Genomic DNA, 26,129 nt, shown 5'->3' on the forward strand with positions numbered 1-26,129 from the left:
TGTCTGATATTTCTAACCTACTCTGATACCATATGAGAAATATAGGAGAAAAAATATTATTGAATTGTTGTCTCTAAATTACTACATTGAGACCCTATTTATAGAGACTACATTCCAATCCTATTCCTAATACGACACTACATTACAATCCCTTTCCAATTAGAATTCAATATGTTATTCCTATTCTTATTCTAACAGTTATCACATATAAGTTTCATCTGACTTATTGTTCCAAACTATAATTCTCTAAGCAACTATTTGATCCAAACTACCTCACAACTAGTTATGGTCATTGCTTCATATTCTGCTTTGACACTAGATTGAGCTACCAAAATGTGTTTCACTTTTTCAGGAAACCAAATTACGTTCTACTAAAACACAATATCAAAATGTAGCTCGTCTATCAGAAGGTGATCTAGCCCGATAGACATTTGTTTATCAAACTATTTTCTTATAGCCTCGATCCTCGAAGAGTAGTCCTTTGCTTGACGCTGACTTCATGTATCGTAGAATGCGAACAATAGCATCCCAATAACTACCACGAAGAGAATCCGTAAACTGATTTATAAAACTCATAGGAAAAGAAAAGTCAGGTCTGGTCTAGGTCTGATCTAGACACTGTAAGATAATTCAACTTATAATTCACCAAATTATAATTCCCGTCCGTTATGATCCTTGGATAACTTGTCCACAAACCAAATGAACCGTCAAATTACAAAGAAAGGAGAGTAAACAATTGTTACTCTCTGATAACAGTCAAAAGCAGTAGCCAACCAAAATAATGGTGGGGGGCCTAGGAAATACTCCTGAACGCTCTCTATCCCCTATCTAGTAAGAAAAAAGACAAGAAAGAGAGGAAAGCCCATTCACAATTTGCGGGGCATTCTTGCAAAACTTTTACGTGAACTCATGAAGGAATAGGCACTTAAATTAGTAATATACTAATGCATTTATCGAACTTCCTGCTATGAAGAAATATGGAGATAATCACAACGAGTAATTACAATATATAACCATAGACAATGTAAAAAAACAAGATATAAAAAGAAAAAAACTTTTCATATGCATGCACAATCCAATTTATTGAACAAGGCACACGTGCAAATTGTAAAAAAAAAAAGAGTGGAGGGAGAAGAGGAATAAAAGTAATCATGTTTGTCTGCTCTAAAGAAGCTGAAAGTTGTGGGTGTCACCTGGTATATTTCCAATTGAAGCAAGAGACTCTACAAACACATCCAGATACGGGAACGGTGAGTTTCCCATCAAATAAGTTCTTGAAGGATCATCACTTGTACAAGCTTTTAGGTCAAATTTCAGTGAAACAGCAGACTGCTGTTGGAAACTCCTGGTACTCTGCATACAAAATGATTTTGAGCCCTTTAGAGTGCAAACAATCGAAGCTTTTCCCTAAATGATGGCAGCAGTACAACTCTAATCCTGACTACTGCCACTGGTGGCAGAACTCAGGACAGACTTCATATTATTAGTCACTGAACTTATTTCTATTCTTCAAAAAAAAAAAAAAAAAACCTAGGAGGGGCTAAAATAAAAATCCATAAGACAAATAATTAAATTTTGTGAGGAAATCTAAGTGCTATAAAAAAAAGAGTACATAAAGACGAGCTACCTCTGTATCAAATTGAAGGACCTTTATACAATCCAGATTCATTGTGCAGATCAATAGCTTCTCAAAATCAGCATCCATATTGCAAATCAAGGATGCCATAAACACTTCTTCCTCGGACTGTTAAAAGTTGAAAAGTCTCCAAGTTAAACTACAAGCACATATCAAATGTAAAGCATCCTAAATGGTTTTCATGGATGGTCTTTAATAACCATGAGCATACATCCCATTTCCTTGTATAGAATATTTATAGTGATAAACTTTACAAATTAAAACAATATATTTCCAATTGGAATTATGACATAGGCATTTACTTTAAAGAGGAAGAACTCCTCTCTCACTCTACAACTGATGTACGTTTTCTTAGCGGGTTTTTAGCTATTTAATTCTTACTACCCGTCATTGCTAACACATTAACGACCCAATTGTGTGCGATGAGCAACTATATGTTCAAACGACAATTGTATTAATGTTGATAATGTTCAAAGGATGTACGTTTTCTTAGTGGGTTTTTAGCTATTTAATTCTTAATACCCTCCTCACTGGTGCATCTACTATTCACATGCTCAAACTATGTATGTCTCGTTTTCCTCATCTTGTCCACAACTCCCACCTTTGCTCGGATATCCTTATTCTTAATCTTATCGCTCCTAGTGTGCGCACACATCCATCTCAGCATTCTCATTTCTGCAACTTGCATCTTATGGACATGATAGTTGTTGACTGGCCAGTACTTTATCCCATTCAACAAAATCAATCTAACGACCACTATGTAGAACTTACCTTTAAGTTTAAGACCTTTTTGTCACACAAGACTCGGAGACAAGCCTCCACTTCATCCACGCCGCACTAATACGATGCATAACATTATCATCGATGACCCCATTTCCACAAATTAAAGACCCAACATACTTGAAACTCTCTCTCTTGGGGCAAGAGATAGTCTGTGTATCAAGCCTCACTCCATGCCTACCTCATGCATTGCATCCATACAGTGTAGGATTATGATCATTTTTATTAGTTCGGACAATTATATAGTCACCCTTGGTTAGGCTAAGTAATGCTAGGAGATTGTCCATTTCCATACGGCATCTTTGGTGAGACGCCTAATCTATACCGAGCTAAACGTCAAAGCACCATGAGGTGTACATAGTAGTTAATGTATATGTCAGTGACTAGGATCTCCCATTAAGATGATATATTTATTTAAATCCAAAATTTACTATTGTTTTTTATTCAAAAGAAATGTAATTGTTTGAAACTTCCATCGTATTTCTTCTTGCTTTAATTGAACTATCATGTATAATTTTACGTGAGGGAACTTCAAATAATACGAGTACTCTTTTTTATGTACTCACGTCCCTTTTGTAAAGGGCGCTACACCTCTATTTGGATGCATGTAAAGATATTCATGAGGAAGTAGATCTTTGCTAGGCACATCCACATCCTCTTCTCTTTTGGTGAACCCCACTTATTACTCAGGGCGTGTTGTTGATAATACAACTTGTGTATTCTTTGTATGGTTGAGGCCTTAGAACTGATATTTCTTTTATTCATTAAGTCATAGTGGCTCCATAGACACTTAATTAGATCGTGTTCCTTTTGTGATTTATATTGTAGCTTCATATGGCTTATATGAATAATTGTTATTTATATTTAAAATTTCACATTTTATGAAAGGTAAAATGTTTAATGAATAGTTTCATTTCCATAAATGTGCACGTGCTACATTTATTAAAGCATGTAAGGTTGGTCTGCTCGGTCAAGGTTAAGCCACTGGGTGTCGTTCCGGCCCACCAAGATTTTGGGGCGTGACAAACTTAGTATTAGAGTACTAGGTTTCATGTGTTCTAGGGGATCCTACGAAGATGTGTCTAGTAGAATCCTCTTCATACTGATTTTGTCGATCATATCTATAATGGGGAGTCTACATTGTCATTTAAGAATTGCCATTTTCTTCACAACTCTAGATTGTGAGGTAAAGCTTGACCCTAAGAATAGTTTCTAATCCATGCGTTTCCTTGTTCTCAGAAAATGCCACCAAAGCGCAATACTAAGCAGGTATAAGGACAAACGTCACTCTGGAAGTGGCGTCGAATGAAGTACCAAATGCCATGGGGGTTCAAAAAAGGGTTTGGAATTACCTACCAAGTTAGGCACGTTCGATCCCACTTCCCATTGATAGTAGAGCCAATAAAAGCCATATGCCTTCTCCACTTACACCAGTTGCTTCCAATGATGACCTTAAAGGAGCTATCCAATTGTACACATGCTACATTTATTAAACCATTGTTTCCAACAAATTTTTTCAGTGACAGAAATAAATTGCAAGCACAAATAACAATATGAAGAATCATGATCTTTTTTATTTTTTTATTGATAAACGATGTGGGTACAAATCCGCTCCTTCCTTTATTCTTCTCTCTTTATTTTCTCCATAATTCGAGGGCCGTCAGTAGCGTATTTCTCGAACGTAGACATATTTGGATTTGATATGGATTTCTTCGTAATTTGAGGGCCATTGGTGGTGTATTTCTCGAACGTAGAAATATTTGAATTTGATCTCCATAAAAGGAGGGTTTGTGGATTTGCTTGATGTATTTGATTATCGAGAAGAGATGGTTTCGATCTCTTTATGAATATCCCATGAATTTTTGAGATATTGGAGATGCCTCTTTAAGGGGATACTAGCCCCCTTTATATAGGCATAATTTAGGGTTTTGAGTAGAGTAGCCACTAGATTTAGAGTAAAGTAGCCCCTCCAAGAACTCTAATAAAAATTAAACTCTTGTAAAAAAAGGGCAGCCCGGTGCACTAAAGAAAACTCTTCTTGTAGAGTCCACAAAATTTCAACGTCTACAAGCAAGTAAGGTTGGTCTGCTTGGTCAAGGTTAAGGCACCGGGTGTCGTTTCGTCCACCAAAATTACTACCACAAGTCTTTCTGATAGCTGACAGCACAAGTTACCACAATCACCAAGCTAATTGACTAAATCATTCATGCAGAAGGCGTATTGTCACCTACTTACATAATCAACCTAGTAATGAACACCATCAGAGTAAAAAGTTGCATACCACGTCCTTACATTTAAAACGTCCACTTGGCAGAAGCACAGAACTCTTCCCTGCTTTAGATGAAAAGGCTAGGCGAAAGCAGCGATTTCTAGAGTAGACAGCTTTATCCACAAACAATTGAAATGGAATATCAGTTGAGCTTGGATCCTTTGAGACAAAAAGCTTTGTAAATCTTCCATCACGTTCACTTATGCTACTGATCCTTGAACATATCTGACAACAGGGCACAAAACTGATGACTAATTCTACATTCAAGAAGAAAATAAGAAAAAAGTTATTAATGACCAATCATTTGTAGTAGTATTCTTCCGAAAAAGATATGAACAATGTACATGTTGTTAGACATAAGAATTAATCAAAAAATAGTGAGATACAAGCTGAACACCGAAAAAACACAAAATGATAAATTGAAATTAAACAGGACCTAAGCTGGAAGAACCAATGAGTGTGGTACCTCTGTAACAAATGCACCTGCATGAGAGTTGTCCTTGAAAGCAGCTTTTGGGAACCGGATTATTAAATGACGAGAAAATTTTTCTGTCAGGAAAGTTTTATATTAATATTGATTACAATAACAAGGAGAAGTCATAGTACAATCTTATTAATATAGCAAAGAAGTATTCTGCATCAGATCCTGTGATAGTTCTCCAGTATACTACTATTTACTGCAGTTCCTAACCAAATTGTGTGCCTCATTTGATCCACAAAAAGAAACCTTCATTGATTTAGCAAAGAAGTATTCTGCATCAGATCCTGTGATAGTTCTCCCGTATATAACTATTTACTGCAGTTCCTAACCAAATTGTGTGCCCCATTTGATCCACCAAAAGAAACTTCATCTACAAAATAATCATATTTGCCTAAAACTGCTTCCTGTTTTAAATGAAGATTTTGCTTTAGAAATATGTTCGTGCATCAACAGGAAGATCCTGAGATATTGAAAATCAGCATGAGATCTATGAAAAGGTGTTCCACAAAAGGAGATCACTTTCCTGTGAATATCACATAGGAAAATCAGCTTGGGAAATAAACAAGGAAATAGTTCCTAAGTATCACAAGAGTAAGGTGTGCTGAAGAGAGTTATTTTTCAATATGAACATCTAAAAGCCTATTTCAGAGGTTGTTAGTGAAACACCATGGGTTTGGACCGTTAGAAAATTTCCTGAATTTCTGGATTCTGGACATCATACGACTTGTGGTTACCAGTCGTATGATTGGGTACGGTTGGTATGCTCTTGGTCGTATGCTAACCAGTGTTGGTTGGTGGGTTGGATTGGTTTCTGGAATGGGTACGACTTGGTGGGTACGAGTCGTATGACTTGGGTTTTTCCTTCACTTAATCTGAGACTTAGTAACTTAATTTGGATCTGAGTACGAGTGGCTCACCATGAGCCGTAAGTTAGGATACGAGTCGTACCATTGACTCGTATGGCAGACAGTGTTCAAACTTCCTTTGATTCTATTCTACTAGGGATACGGTTTAGGGATACTAATCGTATGGTTAGGTACGACTTGGTTTGGGTAAGTCGTATGCTTGACAGTGTTGGGTCCAAGGGAAAAGCCTAGGGTACGAGTGGTGGGTACCACGCGTATAGTGTACGACTGGTATGGGGGAGTCGTACCATCTGACGGGAATTTTAAGCAATTTAAGTTGGGGTAATCTGGACATGTACCTACTTAACCTCTTAAGGCCCCACGACTTATATCACTATTGGGACATCATTTACCCTATTATTCTAATCTTAAACACTTAGAAGCTCTCTCTAATTCTCCCCAAGGCTCTGGGGTAAAAAAGAGCTGGGGTTTCATCTAGAGGATCAATTTGGGGCTTATACGAGTGATTTCTCTCCATTATCTTCGTAATCTAATGCATGTACTCCTCCCTCATTGTTAGTTCCAACTAAAGGCACATTTTATACAATGTTTTCATGGCATAATTATTGTATGGTTTTGGGTTTTCAAACATATGTTGGGGTTTTGGTATTAAATGCTTGGTTATGGTTTTTTCCATGTTTTAATTATGTTTTTTACATGCTTTAATGGTGGTTTGGATAATTAGTTGCATCGGAATAGTAAATTGGTAATTGGAATTGGTTTTGGAAACACTATGCCCCAACTATGTTTGATAAAATGCCTATGATAATGCTTTTACTATATTATTGTACTTTTAATGGAACTATTGCATGGTATGATTTGGTAATGGAACCCTAAGGGATCGTTTGGTAGAGTGTATGGGAATAATGTAAAATATGATGTATTAGTAATGCTTGTATTAGCTATGATTTCATTAGTTATGCTCGTATTTTTCTTATGTAGTGTTTGGTTCGATGTATTAAAAATAACATGAATTACATAATTTCTAAAAAAAATTTCTTTTTTTACATAATACGCTCAATATATATGTTGAAAAGGATGCAGAATCTTTTTTTAGGGATAATAGTGTCTTTAAGCATATTAATACATACATTAGATCCATTGCATTATTAATGCCATGGATTTTAAGGTATTAGTAATACACACATCAATATACAATAGTGTATAACTAATGCAAGCATTAGTTATACATAAGATAAAAAGATATACCAAACAAGGTACTAATACACATTAAACTAATGCATACACCAACTTTTCAATACACTCTACCAAACGACCCCTCAACAACAACAACAACATACCCAGTGTATTCCCACATAGTGGGGTCTGGGGAGGGTAGAGTGTACGTAGACCATACCACTACCTCAAGTGAAGCAGAGAGGTTGTTTCCGATAGACCCCCGACTTAGAACTGATAACAGTATAACAAACACAAAAGATAAGTGCATATAAACTAGTACAATATGCAAAATAAACTAACACCGGTAGCAACAAGATAATACTACAACCACAAGATAATAATAAAAACTATCTAACCGAAACCATAGACATCACACAGCACCACAAATAAGAAACTACAGGCACAGAAAAACGCTCCATTACTGTTACCGACGCACTCCCATCCCCTAACCCTCAACCCTAATCCGCTTCCTCCACACCTTCCTATCAAGGGTCATGTCCTCCGTAAGTTGCAACTACTCCATATCATGCCTAATCACCTCCCTCCAATATTTCTTCGATCTACCTTTACCCAGCCTAAAACCATCCATAGCTAGTGTCTCACACCTCTGCACTGGAGCATCAGAGCCCTTTCTCATCACGTACCCTAAATGGTTTGGAATGGTTAAATGGTAAGGTTTGGTGGTCGTGGTTATGGTTAATTAAACTTCCTTGTAGGGTACAAGGGAATCTCCCAAGTAAACATGTTAATGAACAACTTGTGGAGTACATGGGATTCCCTCGAGCAAACATAATAATGGAACACTTGTGGGGTACACGGGATTCCCCCAAGTTAACTTGAAAATATAATCTATGGGTACATGGGAATCCCTTTACATAAAAAGATGCGAAGTGATTTCTCTATGCTCTACCAAACGGTTACGTCCCACTCAACCGCCATTCAACAACTAGAGGCAAAAGTGAGCCAAATATCAAAGTATCTCATGGAAAGGCAAAGTGAAGAAATGCAAAATGGGGAGGAAACAAAAGCAAAGAGGAAAAGGTCCAATGATGTAGAGCTAAAGCTAAGTGAGCTTGTGATGGGAAAGTCAATAGTTAACGATTGTCAAATTGTCCTTATGCTATCTAAACCCATCTATCCTCCTTTCCCCAATTAGTCCTTGAGAAAGGAAGAGCATGCAAAGCTTAACAAGTTCTTCAATAAATTTAGTACCCTATCTATCAATATTCCTCTTATTGAGGCCTTGCAAGACATGTCGGGGTATACTAAATTTATGAAGGATTTGGCATATAAAAAGCAACTTGTGGAGGTCGAAACAATTGAGATAACTCATCATTGTAGTGCCGTTATGACAAGCACCTATGTGGAAAAGAAGAGAGACCCCGCGCTTTTACAATTCCATGCACCATTGGCTTGTTCAAGTTCGCAAAAGCTTTGTGCAATCTTGGAGCAAGTGTAAACCTAATGCCTTATGCCATATTCCACAAGCTTGGATTGGGGAAGCCAAAACCCACCAAAGTGAAATTGCTTGTAGCCGATCGATCCATCAAAAAGCCAATGGGCGTTCTCTATGATGTACTAGTGAAAGTGGACTGGTTCATCTTTCCGGCCGACTTTGTTATTTTAGATTGTGCGATGGATGTGGAAGTCGACCATTTTTGGCAACCGAAAAAGCTTGTGGATGTGGAATCAAGAGAGATGAAATTTCGGTTGAATGATGAGGAGGTATCCTTCAACATATGCAAATCCATGAAGCAACCAATGGACTTGCAAGTCATCTCGTTTGATATTATTGATGGGGAAGTGACCAACCATGTTGATGTGAGCTTGTTAGATGATCCTTTCGTAGGAGTGCTATGGAATTGTGAAAGGGATGAAGTGCAAGAGTACGATGAGGTGGTTGCATCTTTAACGGGGCTTGGATTTCACACTAAGAACCCGGTAAACTTGGACCTTGATCTAAAAAACCGCGAGAGCCTACCCGCAAAACCATCCATCCTTGAGCCTCCAAAGGTTGAATTGAAGCCCTTGCGACCCCATCTCCGATACGCATTCTTGGGTGACGGTGATACTTTACCAATCATCATTGCAAGTGACCTCAACTCCTCGCAAGTAGAAGCATTGAAGTTGGTGGTAAAAAAATTCATTCAGGCCATTGGTTAGACGATAGCGGATATCATCAGAATAGCTCCCAGCATTTGCTCTCACAAAATTAAGCTAGAGCAAGATCATATACCAAGTGTGGAACATCAAAGGAGGTTAAATCTACCCATGCAAGAGGTGGTAAAGAAAGAAATCATAAAGTAGCTTGACGCGGGGATGATATATCCTATATCCAATAGCACTTGAGTGAGCCCGGTACAATGTGTCCCAAAAAAGGTGGCATCACGGTAGTTGAAAATGAAAAGAATGATCTCATTCCCCTCCGACCGGTCACCGGAAGGCGGGTGTGCATGGACTACCGAAAATTGAACTCATGGATCAAGAAAGACCATTTTCCGATGCCTTTCATGGATCAAATGCTAGATAGGCTCGCCGGGAGAGGATGGTATTGTTTCTTGGATGGTTACTCGGGGTACAATCAAATTTATATCGCCCCTGAGGACCAAGAAAAGACAACTTTCACTTGCCCATATGGGACATTTGCATTCAAGCGAATGCCCTTCGGGTTCTGTAATGCCCCAGCAACCTTCCAACGTTGCACGTTGTCAATATTCGCAGACATGGTTGAAGACTATGGAAGTGTTTATGGACGACTTGTCAGTTGTGGGAAACTCTCTCGAGTCATGCCTCGAACATTTGAGCAAAGTGCTTGAAAGGTGCGTGGAGACAAACCTTGTTTTGAATTGGGAGAAATGCCATTATATGGTCAAAAAAGGCATTGTCTTGGGCCACAAGATATCGGGAAAGGGCATTCAAGTAGATCAAGCCAAGGTTGAGGTAATTACCAAGCTTCCACCTCCTATCTCCATAAAGGGTGTTCGGAGTTTTCTAGGTCATGTCGGGTTCTACCGACGTTTCATCAAGGATTTTTCCAAGATAGCTCACCCAATGTGTAAACTTCTAGAGAAAGAATCTAAATTCAACTTTGATGAGGCATGTTTGAAAGCTTTTGAACATGTTAAGGAATTGCTCATTTCATCCCCTATTATTGTGGCCTCGGATTGGTCATCCCTGTACGAGGTAAATGTGAAACGCAAGTGGTATTGCATTGGGTGCGGTGCTAGGGCAACGCAAGGACAAACTCTTTCATCCTATCTAGTATGCAAGCAAAACCTTGAATGATGCCCAACGCAACTACATCGTCACTGAGCAAGAATTGTTAACGGTTGTCTACGCCTTTGAAAAATTTCGCACCTATTTGTTAGGCATGAGAGTAATGGTGCACACGGATCATGCCGCCCTTAAGTACCTCATAGCCAAGAAAGAAGCAAAACCGCGCCTAATTAGGTGGATTTTGCTCTTACAAGAGTTCAATTTTGAGGTGAAAGACCGAAAAGGGGTGAGAATCAAGTGACCGATCATCTCTCACGCCTTGAAGGCAACAATGAAAAGCATGGGGAGATAGAAATTGATGATGCCTTCCCCGATGAATTGGTCATGTCCATTGTGGGAAATAATACACCATGGTATGCCGACTTTGCCAACTATGTAGCGAGTGGTGTACTCCCCGAGGGGCTGAGCTACCATCAAAAGAAACGGTTTTGTTTGACGCAAAGCGATACTTTTGGGACGAACCGTTTTTGTTTCGGGAATGTGCTGATGGTGTTATTAGGCGGTGTGTCATGGATATTGAAATAAATGATATCTTGGAAGCTAGTCGCTTTTCGCCTTACAGTGGTCACCATGGAGGAATCCGCACCACTGCCAAAATCCTCCAATGTGGATTTTATTGGCCATCCATTCATAGAGACGCCATGAATGGGTAAAATCGCGCCACCAATGTCAAATGGATGGTGGTATTTCAAGAAGGCACGAGATGCCCCTCAAGCCAAACCTTGAAGTAGAGCTCTTTGATGTACGGGGAGTTGATTATATGGGTCCTTTTGTAAGCTCGGAATAAATACATATTGGTGGCGGTTGATTATGTCTCCAAATGGGTGGAAGCCGTCGCACTCCCTACTAATGAGAGCAAATGTGTTACCTCATTTCTGAAAAAGCACATTTTCACAAGGTTCGGAACACCTCGTGCCATCATTAGTGATGGCGGCTCACATTTTTGTAATCGAGTGTTTGGGGCTCTCCTTAATAAGAATGGGGTTAAGCACAAAGTCGCCACTCCATATCACCCTCAAACGAGTGGTCAAGTGGAGGTCTCAAATCGAGAAATCAAGGCAATACTCGAAAAGACGGTGAATGCAGGCCGCACCAATTGGGTAAGGCAACTTGATGAAGCGCTTTGGGCTTATAGAACGGCCTACAAAACCCCAATTGGAATATCTCCCTACCAATTGGTGTTTGGAAAGGCATGCCATCTACCCGTCGAGCTTGAGCATATTGAAGAAGTTGAACATGAAATGGGGAGAAGCCTCCAAGGCGCGGGTCACAAAACTCCACAAGACGGAGGATTTCCGACTAAAGGCTTATGAGAGTTCGGCATTGCATAAGGAGAAAATGAAGAAATGGCATGATGCCCGAATACTCCACAAAACTCCAAGGCGCGGGTCACAAAACTCCCCAAAATGGAGGATTTCCGACTAAAGGCTTATGAGAGTTTGGCATTGCATAAGGAGAAAATGAAAAAATGGCATTATGCTAGAATATTAAGGCGAGAATTTCATGTTGGAGAGAGAGTACTCCTCTACAATTCACGCTTGAAACTCTTCGCGAGGAACTCGAAATGGTCGGGACCATTTCTGATTTCTAATGTCCATCCGAGTGGTGCCGTTGAATTGGAAGATCATGAAGGAAAGAAATTTGTAGTCAATGGTCAAAGGGTGAAACACTACAATGCGAAAATTCCCATGGTGGCCAAGGTGGAGTTTGTTCATTTCAAGGATGCCACGTGGTGAAAAAGAAGTCGTGTCGCGACGTTAAATTAGGCACTTGGTGGGAGGAAACCCATCTTTGACTTATTTAGTGTTTGTTATGGTGTTTTGTAGGTCTTTTAACATGAGTGGTGTGCCCAAAAAAACAGGGGAAAACAGAGCTGGAAAACTGGCAGCTGTGCAGGAAATTAAAAACAGAGCAAAAACAGGGGAATTGGATCTCAGTTACCGCAATCATGGTCCTGATGGTGCGATCGCGACATCAGACTCCTGGACTGCCTACTGTTTACGAGAGCCTTTCTCAACCCTTATGCTTCTTAAATTCACTTCGGTGAGGACACTTCAGGTCTTTAAGTTGGGGGTGCGGCGAGGCTACCTGGGTTTTCTTAAGCTATGGACGAACTTTTCCCTATGATAGATTGAGCGACAACATTCTTAAGGGTAAAGCGTCATGTTTGGGTCTTGAGCTATAGATGCAAGAGAATTTTGAGTACCTGTGGCATCAAGGTCAATGCAAGGGAAGTCTGAGTACCTATGACATTGATGATTTGGGATCGCATTCATACCCATTGGCGAAGTCTGAGTAGCCATAGGGTTGGTTTGCCCGTTTTGAGCCAAAATGTGAGGCTAAGGCTTTGGTTGTTACGATGACTTAGCAAAATTGTGCATGGTGCTAATGCAAAACAAACAACCTCCTCCATCCAAAATTTTTCAAAAATCAAGGGCATAGACGTGAGCAATTTTATAACAAAACTTTTTCTCTTTTTGTGGCTCCGTAAATTCTTGACTTGTAGATAGAAATAGATACTCCAAATTTTGTCTCTAGCGAAAAGGACATTTGGGCTCCCTTGGCGAATTTTACATGCCATATGTGGTGAGCTATTTGCATTCATCTCTTGTACACTTGTGTTATCTAGAACTTGCCCCGTTAGTCTTTCAAAGCTAATGTTGATGGTATTTGGTTGGAGAAATGATCTTAGGCCATCTTTGTGATTTTGGAAACCACTCTAGCCTAAAAAGCCTACCCGTGCAATAAATATAATCCCTAGTTACCCATTTTGAGCCTTTGGACCTTTCTTTGGCAAACTCATCACAAACCATGAACCATTCTTTTTATCCCTCTCTTGAACCATACCCTCCTTGAACTTGAAAATGCAACTTGAGGCTAAAAGCCTAAGTTGGGGGTGGTGAAGATTGACGGAAGCAAGTTTGGGGCCACGAAGTTGTAAGTGAAATGCCTAATGTGCCTTAGTATTGAAAACAAATGAATAGAAAAAGAGAGGATCCAACAAAGGAATAAATTGAACGAAAGTTGCAAGGAAAAGAAATGAAAGAAAAGTGGTGAACAATGGAAGCGAAAAATAGGCATGAGGAAAGAGAGAACACAAAGAGGAGTGGCCCATAGCCAAAAAGGCGGATTAAATAGTGTGATGTAGATGTTCAAGGAAGGGCGTAGCCATGTTGTCCCAAATGATATCCTAACCTATCCCGAACCAACGTTACGAGCTTAGAAAGTCCTTTGAGATCTCCAACCATTTACTTTCTTTGTAGTGGCGATTGAAAATAAGGGCAAGCTATGATATGACACTTGTTGCATAGAGATTTCTTTTGTGAGGGAGAGAGTTTTTGCACTTAAAATTCCTTGTTGCATATTTGTGGCTTGGTGTGGAATTCGCTTTCTTGTGAGGTTGGCATGTGAACAAGTTGAAGTGGGTGATTTTGTCACCTCCCGAGCAATGAGGCAAATGGAGTATAGCTTAGTTGTGGTCAAAAGGGAGTCACTTTTAGAGTATTGGTTTTTTGTTGCTTGGTTGCTCTTTGAAGTCCTATGTATCCTTGGAAATTGCATCTTATGATGAGGGGTGTAGTGGAAAATAGCCTAGCCCATGTGCAATGAGCTACTTGTGCTAGTGACTAAGGTTGAAGTCACTGCGATCTTTAAGGTATGAAGTTTAGGCATAGATAATAGTGTCTTATGGTAAGAGGTAGTGTTGCTTGAGGATAAGCAAAAGCTTTGAGTTGGGGGCGTTGATGAGTGGTGATTTTACCACTCATTTGCACTCAGCATTCTTGCACATTACTTTGTTTTGAATAAATAAATGAGACATAATTTTGATGAAATGCACTAATATCCACACTTTGAAGGCATAGAGTTGATAAGATCAAAAGCCATGGATTGGAGCTTAAAATGGTCAAAAGGAAGCAAGAAAGTGCAGTTGAAGACCTGGAGCAGACATGGCCTCAGTTACCGCGGTCGCGGCCTAAGGCCTGCGATCGCAGCCAGTTGAGCAGAGAACAAATATAGCTTCAGGTACCGTGATCACGGTCCTTGGAACGCGATCGCGGTCCATCAAGAAGGTCAACATGCCACGATCGCACGTCTCTAGCCGCGGTAGGCATGATCGCAATCAAAGCTCTGCGACCGCGGTAGGCATGATCGCAATCAAAGCTCCGCGACCGCGGCCTAGCGGGATTAACAAGCCAGGGCATTTCAGTAAATTGGGATGGACGATTCAAAATTTCTAGAGAAGACCCAAATTCTTTTTCCTAGAGCATTATGCAATAGATTAGAGGGGAAGGATTGAGAGACAAAGAAAAACCTTATAATTTGGTGAAAATCTATTTCTTTGTATTTTGATTGTACTTATTATTCTAAGAAGAAATTGGTAAAATTGAAGTGTGGAAGTGAAGATTATTTTCACCTTCTATTATTATGGATGCCATGGAAGAATTATTTGGTATAATTTTTCCTCCTTATTTCATGAGTAGCTAATTTCTTTAGTTTTGGGATTATGTTGAACTAAAGTGTATTTGTGTGTGGGTGTTGATGGATTTGCATGATTTTTAGTTGTTGATTATGGATTCCACCATTGCTTGAGCTTAATAGTTGGAATTTGTCGGTGAAAATGCCAAAATCTCCAAATGGGTTTGATGGGTGAAAACTCCAAACTCTAAAAACCCTTCATCATCCTTGAAAGAGGGATAAAGGTGAAGTTATGGGAACTCATAGCATCCTTGAAAGAGGGCTATAGGGTGACAAGGCAGTGGTGGACAATCAAGCCTATGGTTTACTACCTTTTGCAATCTTAAAAATAAGTGTGATTGGAATGTAAATCATGTCAAGGGCATCATCCTAGAAATAGGAATGCCCAGTTGAGGTTTTGGGTGATTATGAATTGGATACTTGTTAGGTGCTTGAAAGAGCCAATGGGTGAAATCCTTGTGGTTTTGTTGAAAAACTAACCACAGACATTCGACCTAGCCTATCTTTTACTCAACAAATAAGTTTCATGTTAAACTCTCAATAACTCATGCACTCCTTGCCTTTAGGTAGACATAATCCCAAGATCTTCTCAAATCTTGATTCTAAATCAAAAGTGCTAAATTCAGTGTGTTGTTAACCAAAGATTGTTACAAACAAATTTCAAACCATTTCCCCCACTTTATTTTATATGTTGCGTTTGTCTACAACTGGGGAAATCTTTTAGTAACTAGAACACTCATAGGATTTGAAATTATACTTCGCTCCTTGTGGTTCTACCCCAACGCGAGTTGGGTTATTAACAACGACTGCCTCACCCCTCAAACATGGGAGTTTAATAATCATGGTGTCCGGGCCAGCTTTTGCACACCTCGACTAAATCCACGAGATACCTGGCACCTTCCACCAGCAACAGATATCCGATAACTCTATCCAACAAGGTTGGAACGGATAGGAATAAATCAACTAGTGTTTTTTTCTATGTTGGGGTTTGAACCTGAGACCTCAGATTCTCAACCCACTTCATTGACCAAAGAAATTTACCGGCAAACCCACGACTGTTTAAAGAAGCATACTGGGCAGGATCATCCTCTTCCAGACAATCCACCGAATATTGTGTTGTAGTTGGGGAAATTTGGTGTCTTGGAAAAGTAATAGCAAACAACATGTGGTTGCTAGCTCTAGTGCGGAGGTTCAATATTGGGCTATGAAAATGGCAGCATGTGAACTAATATGGATCAAGCAATTATGAAAGGAGTTGAAATTTAGAGAGATTAAAGAAATAGAACTTGTGTGCAATAATGAAGTTGCACTCCTCATTGTATCGAATCTAGTGCTTCAAGAGAGGACCAAACACATAGAGACTTATTGCCATTTTGTCAAAGAGAAGAGAGAAGGTACTCTTAAAAGATGTCGTCGTGACTCGTGAGGTTTGTGCGGTCAAATGAGCAGCTTGCATACATACTCACCAAGTCCTTAACTGATCCTAGAATAAATTATATATATAGCAACTTTGGTATATACATTTTGTACAGCTTAAAGAGGAGTGTTAGAATCGGTGAAAATTCTAGAATATGTGAATTATAACAGTTAGCTTAATTTACTTAAGCTGTGATTAGGTATTGATTTTCTTTCCTTCATAGGACATGTAACCGTAGCTATTTAAACCCAAAACCTTGAGGGAGTAATCAAGCTGAGTTCCTCTCATTTTATCTTATGTTCCAAAGAGGTATTCATTACTCTAGTCACCAAACAATGATGCAAGTAATAAAACAAGTCAGAGTTAGGACAAGCAAGTGGACAAATATTATAGTGACATATAGGTGCATGACAATCCATAATAATTTCCCACTTTAGCCAAAGACATTCTCTTTGTCATATTGTCAAGTGGAATCCTAATCTCACTTGTAATAAAATAAACATATATATATATATATATATATATATCATGCATACTTAAATATCATACCAACAACATACTGCGTGCAGATGAAATACTAGTTAGAACCATCCATTAAACACCCTACCTTCATTGGAGGAATCGAGCTCCACAACCCAATCATTGTTTCCTTCAAGACAGTATTTTTCCTTGACTGCATCAAAGATGATCTCTATCAGAAGGTCAACCATTTCATCTCCATTTTTATTTGCATTCTCTCTCTTGTTGAACTCCAGATCAAAGTACAGATGGCATGGCAATCCCTGAAGATCAAATATAACAGTTTGATATTTGCAACGGCTCTTTTTAAATTATTTAGATAAAAGTGGCAACTCCCTCTCACACACATTTTTTTGAGAAGTGAGAACTCTCTCTCACAGACAAAGTTAGTACACTATGATCCCAATTAATTTTTGGATATTTAAGTGCATAGAATTCATCATGTGACAAAATCAAGGTAAGTTCAAAGATTCTGGAATGAAATTTCACTAAGTCATTCCCTAATGGTGATAAATTAAAAACGGTTACCTCCTGGATTACTATGCAGGTCTTTATTGTTTTAACATGAAAATGTTTTACTACAAAAGATTACCTACTATGCACTCCTTTACTATGCACTAGTTATATATTTATCAGCAGCAACACCTGATCATAAACTTCATATGTATGAATTTCATTATTGTTTTGACAGAAAAACGACAAAAGATTACCTCTTGGATTACTTCATAGTGATGCCGAAATTTAGGATTCATAACTTCGTACCTAATCAAAATTATAAACACGAACAAAGTTAATGACATGGGGGAGGTATAATCGTTGTACATATTTTAATTTAATAAAGATACATCCGAGAAACTTACCTTCTCCAGAACTCCTTATATGTGGACACAAGGAATCTTCTTTGACCACTCATATGATCCTGGTAACTGAAAACACGAGCATTAGTTTGCTCTTTTGCATACTTCATCGCTTCATCTTGCCTTGGAAATGTGACCCATATATCTTTTCTGGTTAAACACAGGCAAGAATACATTTAAAAGGGAAAAAAAAAGAGCAACATACTTAACCATCACTAGTGGATAAAAGTGAGAAGAATCATTTTCAATTACCTTACTTTGTTTTGCTCGTTAAAATCTACACGGATTTCATTCAACAGCCGCAACAAACGAGCTGGTCTTTTTGGAGGAACTCCGTGTGGAGAACCATAAAATACAAGGGGAGAGAACTTTGGTTCCTTCTTAAGACTTTGTATCTTTGTTGCTGATGAACCAGTCTACAAGAAGAATCTTCAAAATGTCAGTTAGCAGTTTCCACCCAACTGTGTTATATGGCATGTGATGTGCTTGAAAATCAATACTTGTAAATATAATTTAATATAAGAAAAGAAACAATGTGAATTAAGAAAGTAAAGCTTATTATCAATGGACAAGAAAAAGGAGCCATGAAAATTCTAAAAAGAAAAACAAAACAGATAAAAGGAACAAAAGCAGTATGTACATTCTGTAGTCGGAGCTCAATATCTGTTGCATTTTGGACCTTCTTTCCCTTTGATCTTGATGAAACAATATCTGAAGTTGTTGATAGATTTTCCAATGTATCATTTTGCTTCACAGTCTGCTTTCCCTTTTTCCTTTCTCTTATTGCTGATTCTAAAATTTGTATAAGAAATAATTAAGAACCGCAAAATAGAAAGATCTCAAAATTAAAGTTCACTTAAAATGTGGGCAAACAACAATTGAAGGCGTAGTTTCAGCGAATTTCCAAATATTTTCTCTTTTCTTCTTTTATGGCCTAAAATCACAAAGCAACCAAATTAAACAGCACCATATGTAAAAAGCGAAGCTTTGATGCTCGCTGTAATATATGAACAAAATTTAGCCATATGCAAAATACTTGTGATGGCCAAGTGTTCTTGGAGCCAAAACATTCTAGCTTAGAGCCAAAAAACAAAAGTCTTTTTTTTTTTATTCTTATTCTTTATTGGGGGGCCAAAGACTTTCCCCTATAAATATTGTTTCTTCCTTCATTCAAACTATCCCCCAAATTATTAGAAACTCATCTTGAGTATTTTTTGAAATAGAAAGTTTAGCATAGAGTTTGAGTTGGGAAACACTATGAGTGAAACTCTTTTTTGTGATCGACAATAGTGAGGTATTCTCTAGGAGTATATTTTACTATCTCTAATTTTGCACTCTCTTTTGTACATTGACCGAGCCATACTAAATTTGTAAATTTATTTTCCTTTACCTATTATTACTGTTGTCTTTGTTATTGACATTATAACATTATTTGGCTATAATTCCGCATGTGCGAAGCTGGGTACCCGGTTCCCCATTCCAAATTTTGCTGCTGAATTGTGCAGTTCAAATTGGTTTCCTACCAGTTCAAATTATACTGCATGTCAAAAGTCAAGTCTCGTAAACATTTCTGAGGCGCAATATACACATATTAGCAGTATTAGTCCGAAAATTGTAAAGACAGACTTTAGGCGGTTCAAAACAACCCTTTGGCGAGTCGTGCAATAGTAAACTAGAAAAGATCAAATTTCACTAAAATTTCGAGAGAGAAACTCTTAATTAGTAGGAAAATTACAAACTAGTCATTTTATTTTCTTTTTAGACATCAAAATGCTATTCTTCAAAGGAAAAAAGCAAAAGAGAAGAGAAGTTTGAAGCATAACTGGTAAGTAAAGGGAAGAGCGATTACGTGGGGGAGAAATGCCGCATTTGAAGCATTCAAATAAGCGATCAACGTCGTCCATGGGATTATTTCACAGTTGGGCAGCGACAGCAGGGACTTCATAAGATTCAGGAGCGTTGACTTGGAGCGTGAATTCGGTTCTTCATAAAAAAAAACATAAATTGGAGAAAGTTAGACCCATAGGCCTTTTCAAGTCTAAGAGAGTCACCCTTGCTGGGCACGGGCCCAACAATTTAAACTATGATATATCCTAAATTCTTTACACAAGACAATTAAAAAAAAGGGCAGCCCGGTGCACTAAAGCTACCGCTATGTGCGGTGTCCGGGAAAAGGCCCCACCACAAGGGTGTATCGTACGCAGCCTTACCTTGCATTTCTGTCAGAGGCTGTTTCCAAGGCTTGAACCTGTGACCTCCTGGTCACATGGCAGCAACTTTACCAGTTACACAAGACAATTACCAAATCAAAATTTCTTGAATCAATAGGGAAACAAGTATTTCCTTAGATGTATGATTGAAAAGCTAAGCAGCTCTAAGTACTTGGTAAAATAACTACAATATCACAAACAATCATAACTCAAGTATAGGAAATGAAATATGCATATAAAAAATGTACATAATATACATTATAAGGAGCAAGAGCCATGGGTTGCAAATTTTGAGCTGTCTAGCCAGTAAAATATGAGCATCAAATATCAGAGGTTTTACTAATAGGTTCATAAGCTACCAACACCTTGTTACAGTGATCAATTTTAACCAATTTCCAAACAACATGGTTTAGTTAAAGATCATATTAAGTTCTAACCCGGTAGATAGCTGGAATGAAGTAGTTCATCAAGGCAGAATATTAACACAATCTGATCGAAAAACCTTAATGAACAGAACTATCATCCTCAACTTAGGAACACCAAAATGAGAGCTACGCGCTAACACCATTATTTTGGAAGGAGCAACTATTCAGCCAAATAACACTATATGATGCTAAGCTGCTCGACTCTTTTTGTACAACATTTGGATTAACTAAAATTTATTATACAGTACACTGTTTTGTACATATTTCAACTCTTCATTGATTTCTATATAAGACTTTTATACAACATTTGGATTAACTCAGATTGTTGTACAACGACAGAATTGAGTCTATACTGAACTATTGAAATATGTACAAAACAGTAAGTGTTATAACATGATGGTCAAAATGCATATGTTCAATCAATCTGTAGCTTTGTATAAAGGATGATAAACAAAGAAACAGGCACGCTTATTGTCGAATAATGTGGGAAAAAAGATAGGGATTGTAGAAGCAAAATTCAGTTGTGGTTGCTACTTACTTGTTACTGGTGTAAGAAAACTATAGCAATCAGCACCGTAGTTTGATATCCTTAACAACAGGACATATGACCTGTAATATAAATAATAAAAGGAGGAAATTATCAATACTTGAACTAAAATGATAAAGAATGATAATTAACAGCACCATAGTCATATTAAAGTTAGAGACAAACTTGATAACAGGACCACACTTCAATATTTTTCTTTTTGAGGGTGAAGCGGCACTTGGAAAAATTAATATGCCTATCATGAAGAATGTAAGTTACTGTCAACCCAGAAAATTAACCCAAAAATGTTTTTTAAAGGCAATCCATGTGCCCATTTAAAGTTTAACACCCCTCCATTATGCTTCTACATCTCCCATAAAAAATCTTTGGATGCAAAACATTAGAGCCCTTATCGACCTTAAGCTTAGCATCCAACTGACCCAATGATGTGACCTAGGCGTTCAACTAAGTTAGATTGAGCACTATGAAGTCTCATGTTCAATTCCCAACAGAGACAAACACTAGGTAATTTCTTCCCATCTATTCTATCCTTGGTGAATAGAGCTACCTAGTACTTATTGCTGGTGGGAGGTGGCAGTATCTCGTGGAATTAGTCAAGATGCGTGCAAGCTGGCCCGGACACCATGGTTATCAAGGAAAAAAAAAGCTTAGCATCCAACTTCCTCATTTTAAAAGTATTCATATATATTGAAGTACTCAACATTATAATTTTCTAGATAAGATTACCGGCGAATATCAATTTGTTTATTTTCTAGATAAGATTACCGGCGAATATCAATTTGTTTACTAATTCCATGTCCTTGTGTTCACAAATTCTATATCAACATTATCTAAACCTTCTAAACTAATTAGTTATAAGTTTTCCTTTGAGTACTAAATATAATTTTAGTGGCATATATCAACAAATTAAGTGAACAGATAAAATAAACAAAACATACCTTTTTTTTTTAATTGAGAAGTGTGTTCATTTATAATTAAGATGACCTCAAATGTGTAATGTAAAACAAATTTTCATCAACAATAAATAAAAGACAATATTACTAATGTACAATGAATCGAAGAACTGAAATTCAAAAGATAAGAATCAACTATTGGATGTCTATCCAGAACAGTACGAGACTAGTATTTGTGACACTGAAATTTCTATTGCAAACAAAAGGTGCAACACAAGTATATCAGTAATAGATAAAATCAACCAAATGAGTAGGAGAAAGGCAAAAAAAAAAAAAAAAAAAGCAATAAATAAATGGGGACACGCAACTGATGAACCAAAGAAGAGATGAAAATATTACCATCTTTAGGGAGTTGATTCTCGTATATAGATATTGAATCGAAAGAATTTTTGGTTAAAAATTCGAGAAACCTACATCAAAGGGCAGAAATTTGAGTGGGTGCTTCAAAGTATGTTTGAGTGCTATTGGAGAAACTCGAGAAAATTGAGTGGAGGTTTAACAAATAAGTTTTGAAATTAAAAGTGATAACAAGTTCGATCAGTACAAGTTAAATTTTTTTAATTAGTAACTAAGTTTAAGTGGATTGTAAAATGTAATTCTTTAACTTCTTAAATTTTTAAAATATATAAAAATAATTCAATATTCAAAATATATTTTTAGGGCCCGTTTGGCCATGAAAATTTTTTCCTTTTTTCGAAAAATTCTTTTTGGAGTTGAAAACGGCCATGAAAATTCAGAAAATAACTCCATGAAATTTTTCTATAAAGGGAAAACAAGTTTTTTGTATTTTCACAATTTTCTAACTCTAATTCAAACTTTTATTATTATTACATATAACCCCAATCTTTTAAATTTTTACATAAAATTCTCCTTATAACATTACTTTTTCAATATTAGGTATATAGCAGTTTTAAAGAATAAGATAATTATATTTCAAACTTAATGTTATCTTAATTAATCTATATCTCTTTTTCTCTCTCATCATTATTTTTCTCCCTTATTTAATTTTTTCCCTTATTTAAGACATTATTTTACTGCTAATGATCCTAATTAATATAATATAATAATAATAATAATTTTTCTGTTGTGATACGGACGTTTAAGAAATTATAGTCGTGTAATTAATAATGGATAATCGTTTTCAATATTTATGGAATTAATAAAGTTGTAGCAGATTAGTTTACCACTGCCACAAATTATTCTCATTTTTTAATTTGATTATATATATTCTATTGTGTACATCTTTATTATACTATTTAAATATAAATAGTTTATACCATATATATGCTAAAAATATAAATCGGTGATACATATTTTTCATAAAAAAAAATATGTCCAATTTATCAAATTTATATTTTAAACTGCAACTGCTACCTTTAAATACCATACTATTTGGTATCTTTATATACAAAATATTTTATTTATATCCATAAATATATGAAGTATTATATTTATAACAGAAATATACAAAGTATGTTATATATAAATTTTATACCATGTATATACCATATGTTGACACCTAATTTTTGCCCTCCACGACTAAATTTAATCCTGAGTTTCTTTGATTTTTAATAAAATTAAAATATTTATTTCATCCAAATAAAAATTTATTAAATATATTTGGACGTAATTTTATCATTTTAAGTAGTGATTATAATTTATCGTATTCAATTATACGAGATTTTATAATTTTGTTACTTAAATATTTATTTTATAAAATATTGAATTTTAATCAAGGCTTAGAGATTCAAATGATTAAAATTTTGATTTAAATATAATTTACTCTCAAAAAATAATTTATTCGGATAAATATATGTTTGATTTTATAAAATCAAGAAGCCCAGGATTAAAGGAAGTATTAATTCGCATTGAATTTCAATTTAATTTAGCCAATCTATTAGATTTGGCCATAATTAAAATCAAATTGGTCATAATTGTTATACAATCCGTCAATTGATTTCTAATTTGGTCAAAATTAAATAAATATGGCTAAATTTTAAATCCCAATTGGGGTTATATTTTAAATAACCCCAAAATTCTCAAAAACTCTCATAACTTCTACCTAATTCCACAAAAAAAAAAATTCAAATTGTACTACATTGTACTATTTCCTCCCCCCCCCCCCCCCAACTTTGTTTTTTCCCAATTTTGAAATTCAAAAGTTGTACTACATTGTACAATTTTCCACCGCATTATCTTCCACCTCACCTTATCTTCAATTTTAAAATTTGAAAAACACTCTTAATTGCTTTTTCTCCCACATTAGTGAATGACAAGAAATAAATCTTCAGCCTTTCCTATAAATGCTTTTCTCCCATATTGGTGGAAGAGAGGAAAAATAATCTCATTCTCTCCTATAAATACTATCACTACTTTGGTAAAAAGGGGGAAAAAGGAAGAAAAAAAAGAGGCTAGAAAGGTGAAAAAATCTTTTTTGAGCAAAATAGTTATTTTTATTTAGTAAAAATTTTTGTTTCATAGAGTTGGTCCGCTAATAAAAAATTTCAAGTTGCCGGCGATGCTTTTTTAGTGGTGGTTGATTCCGACGAAGCTCGTAGTCTTGTTTTGTTGCCCCTAAAAAGGTAAACACATCTTTTTTTAATTATTTTTTATTATCGTTTTATTCTTCATAGTTCGTAGATATAATTTTATTTGCTGAGATTGTATGCTGTAGATGGCCTTAAAGACCCTAGGACGTTGTGGTATCGATATTCTTATTATTTTCAAGTTCATGATATAAAAATGAGCTAACAATAGTTGTATGTATCTTTTTTTTACTTTATTTTTTGATTATTTTGGATAAAGTTTTAATCTTTGTTTAAAAGATGTATTTATGCTTTGTTTAAACTCATTGTTGTTGGATATATTTGTTTTTAGCATGTAAAGTTATTTTCTTTATGTTGAAAAGAATAGTTAATGTTGAATGTTTCGCCTTTTCACCTTATTCTTTGGTTATTTTGGATAAATTTTAGATCTTTGCTTGAAAAACATAATCATGTCTTGTTTAAACTCATTATTGTTGAATATATTTATTTTTAGCATGTAAAGTTATTTTCTTTATGTTGAAAAGAATAGTTAATATTGATTGTTTTGCCTTTTGACCTTATTCTTTGATTATTTGGGATAAAGTATAGATCTTTACTTGAAAAGTTATACCCATGTCTTGTTTAAACTCATTGTTATATGTTTGTTTTTAGCATGTAAAGTTATTTTTTTTATGTTGAAAAGAATGGTTAATATTGATCGTTTTGCCTTTTGACTTTATTCTTTGATTGTCATGTGTAAAGTTTTGATCTTTGCTCAAAAGACAAACTCATGTCTTGTTTAAATTTATTGTTGGCGGATATATTTGTTTTAGCTGTAAAGTTGTTTCTTTTATGTTGAAAAAATAGTTACTATTGTTTGTTTCGCCTTAATAAAATAGTAATTGATTAAATCAAGAATTTTTTATTTACTTGTTAATTATTTTAAGGGATCTCCAAAATCTTCATATGAGAGATGAAGTGCTAGCTTTATTTTTCATCCACGATGTTTATTTCTCTTTTTCACATGTTTTCAAATTTGTCAAAATGATAAGAAAGTTTGATTTTTTGTGGCTAAATAGAATTATTTAGATATTTTCGAGTCTGCATTGTATGATTGTGAAACAATATTTCACTTTTAGAAATGCTAAACTTCATTCTAATTTTCTTGCGCCCTTTGGATTGTTATATGTGCTCTTTGTGAGTGTAAAGACTTCATTTGTGTCTCTCATTGATTCATAATATCAAAGGAGAATCAACGATGTCTTAGAAATATAAACCATAGGTCATTACACGTTTTTTTCATAAAACTTTGGTTGTAATTTAGATGTATGAATTTTCTTTAATGTCGCCTTAATTGAAATATAAAGATTCTCTTGCTTGAAAAGTTAACCTTCATTTTCTTTTATTATATGGATTAGTATCTATGTTTGTTCAATTTTAGAAGTCATGAGTATTTTCCTTGTTTTATCATCCCTTTACTTTCGCAAGCTTACGTTGTTTGTTTCTTGCATTAATTCATTGAATATGACCTTCTTCCTTTTACCTTTATTCATTCTTATATGAACATAAATCATGAGGCATGTAAGTGGGTGTCTTTGCTTTGTATTTTATTTGTTGACTCACATTCTTGTGCAAGTGTGCTTATCATTGTCATTCAAAATTGGTTCTTGATAT

At 36.1% G+C, this 26,129-nt stretch overlaps 1 protein-coding gene across 5 annotated transcripts in view; it reads right to left on the bottom strand.

Annotated features, from left to right (window-relative positions):
• Positions 1 to 22,451, bottom strand: part of LOC107878408 (DNA-directed primase/polymerase protein) — a 39,922-nt gene extending 17,471 nt beyond the window's left edge. For 2 of the 5 annotated variants that reach the window (XR_001676869.2, XR_007057692.1), the window contains exons 1-12: positions 22,270 to 22,447; positions 20,969 to 21,039; positions 19,645 to 19,778; positions 18,436 to 18,587; positions 18,048 to 18,211; positions 17,799 to 17,945; positions 17,649 to 17,700; positions 17,027 to 17,201; positions 5,152 to 5,234; positions 4,698 to 4,910; positions 1,628 to 1,744; positions 1,194 to 1,353 (exon numbers count right to left, since the gene is read on the bottom strand). Coding sequence is in view for 3 of the 5 variants with exons in the window: in XM_016725384.2 (XP_016580870.1) it covers positions 1,194 to 1,353; positions 1,628 to 1,744; positions 4,698 to 4,910; positions 5,152 to 5,234; positions 17,027 to 17,201; positions 17,649 to 17,700; positions 17,799 to 17,945; positions 18,048 to 18,211; positions 18,436 to 18,587; positions 19,645 to 19,699 (1,318 nt within the window). In the remaining 2 variants the exon portion in view is untranslated. Of the gene's footprint in view, positions 1 to 1,193; positions 1,354 to 1,627; positions 1,745 to 4,697; positions 4,911 to 5,151; positions 5,235 to 17,026; positions 17,202 to 17,648; positions 17,701 to 17,798; positions 17,946 to 18,047; positions 18,212 to 18,435; positions 18,588 to 19,644; positions 19,779 to 20,968; positions 21,040 to 21,915; positions 22,032 to 22,269 lie in introns of those variants that run through there. The other 3 variants (XM_016725384.2, XM_016725386.2, XM_047415311.1) reach the window with 3 other exon arrangements.
• Positions 22,452 to 26,129: the final 3,678 nt, after the last annotated feature.

The sequence above is a fragment of the Capsicum annuum genome, chromosome 7 (genome assembly GCF_002878395.1).
Source record: "Capsicum annuum cultivar UCD-10X-F1 chromosome 7, UCD10Xv1.1, whole genome shotgun sequence".
Lineage (NCBI taxonomy): Eukaryota > Viridiplantae > Streptophyta > Magnoliopsida > Solanales > Solanaceae > Capsicum > Capsicum annuum.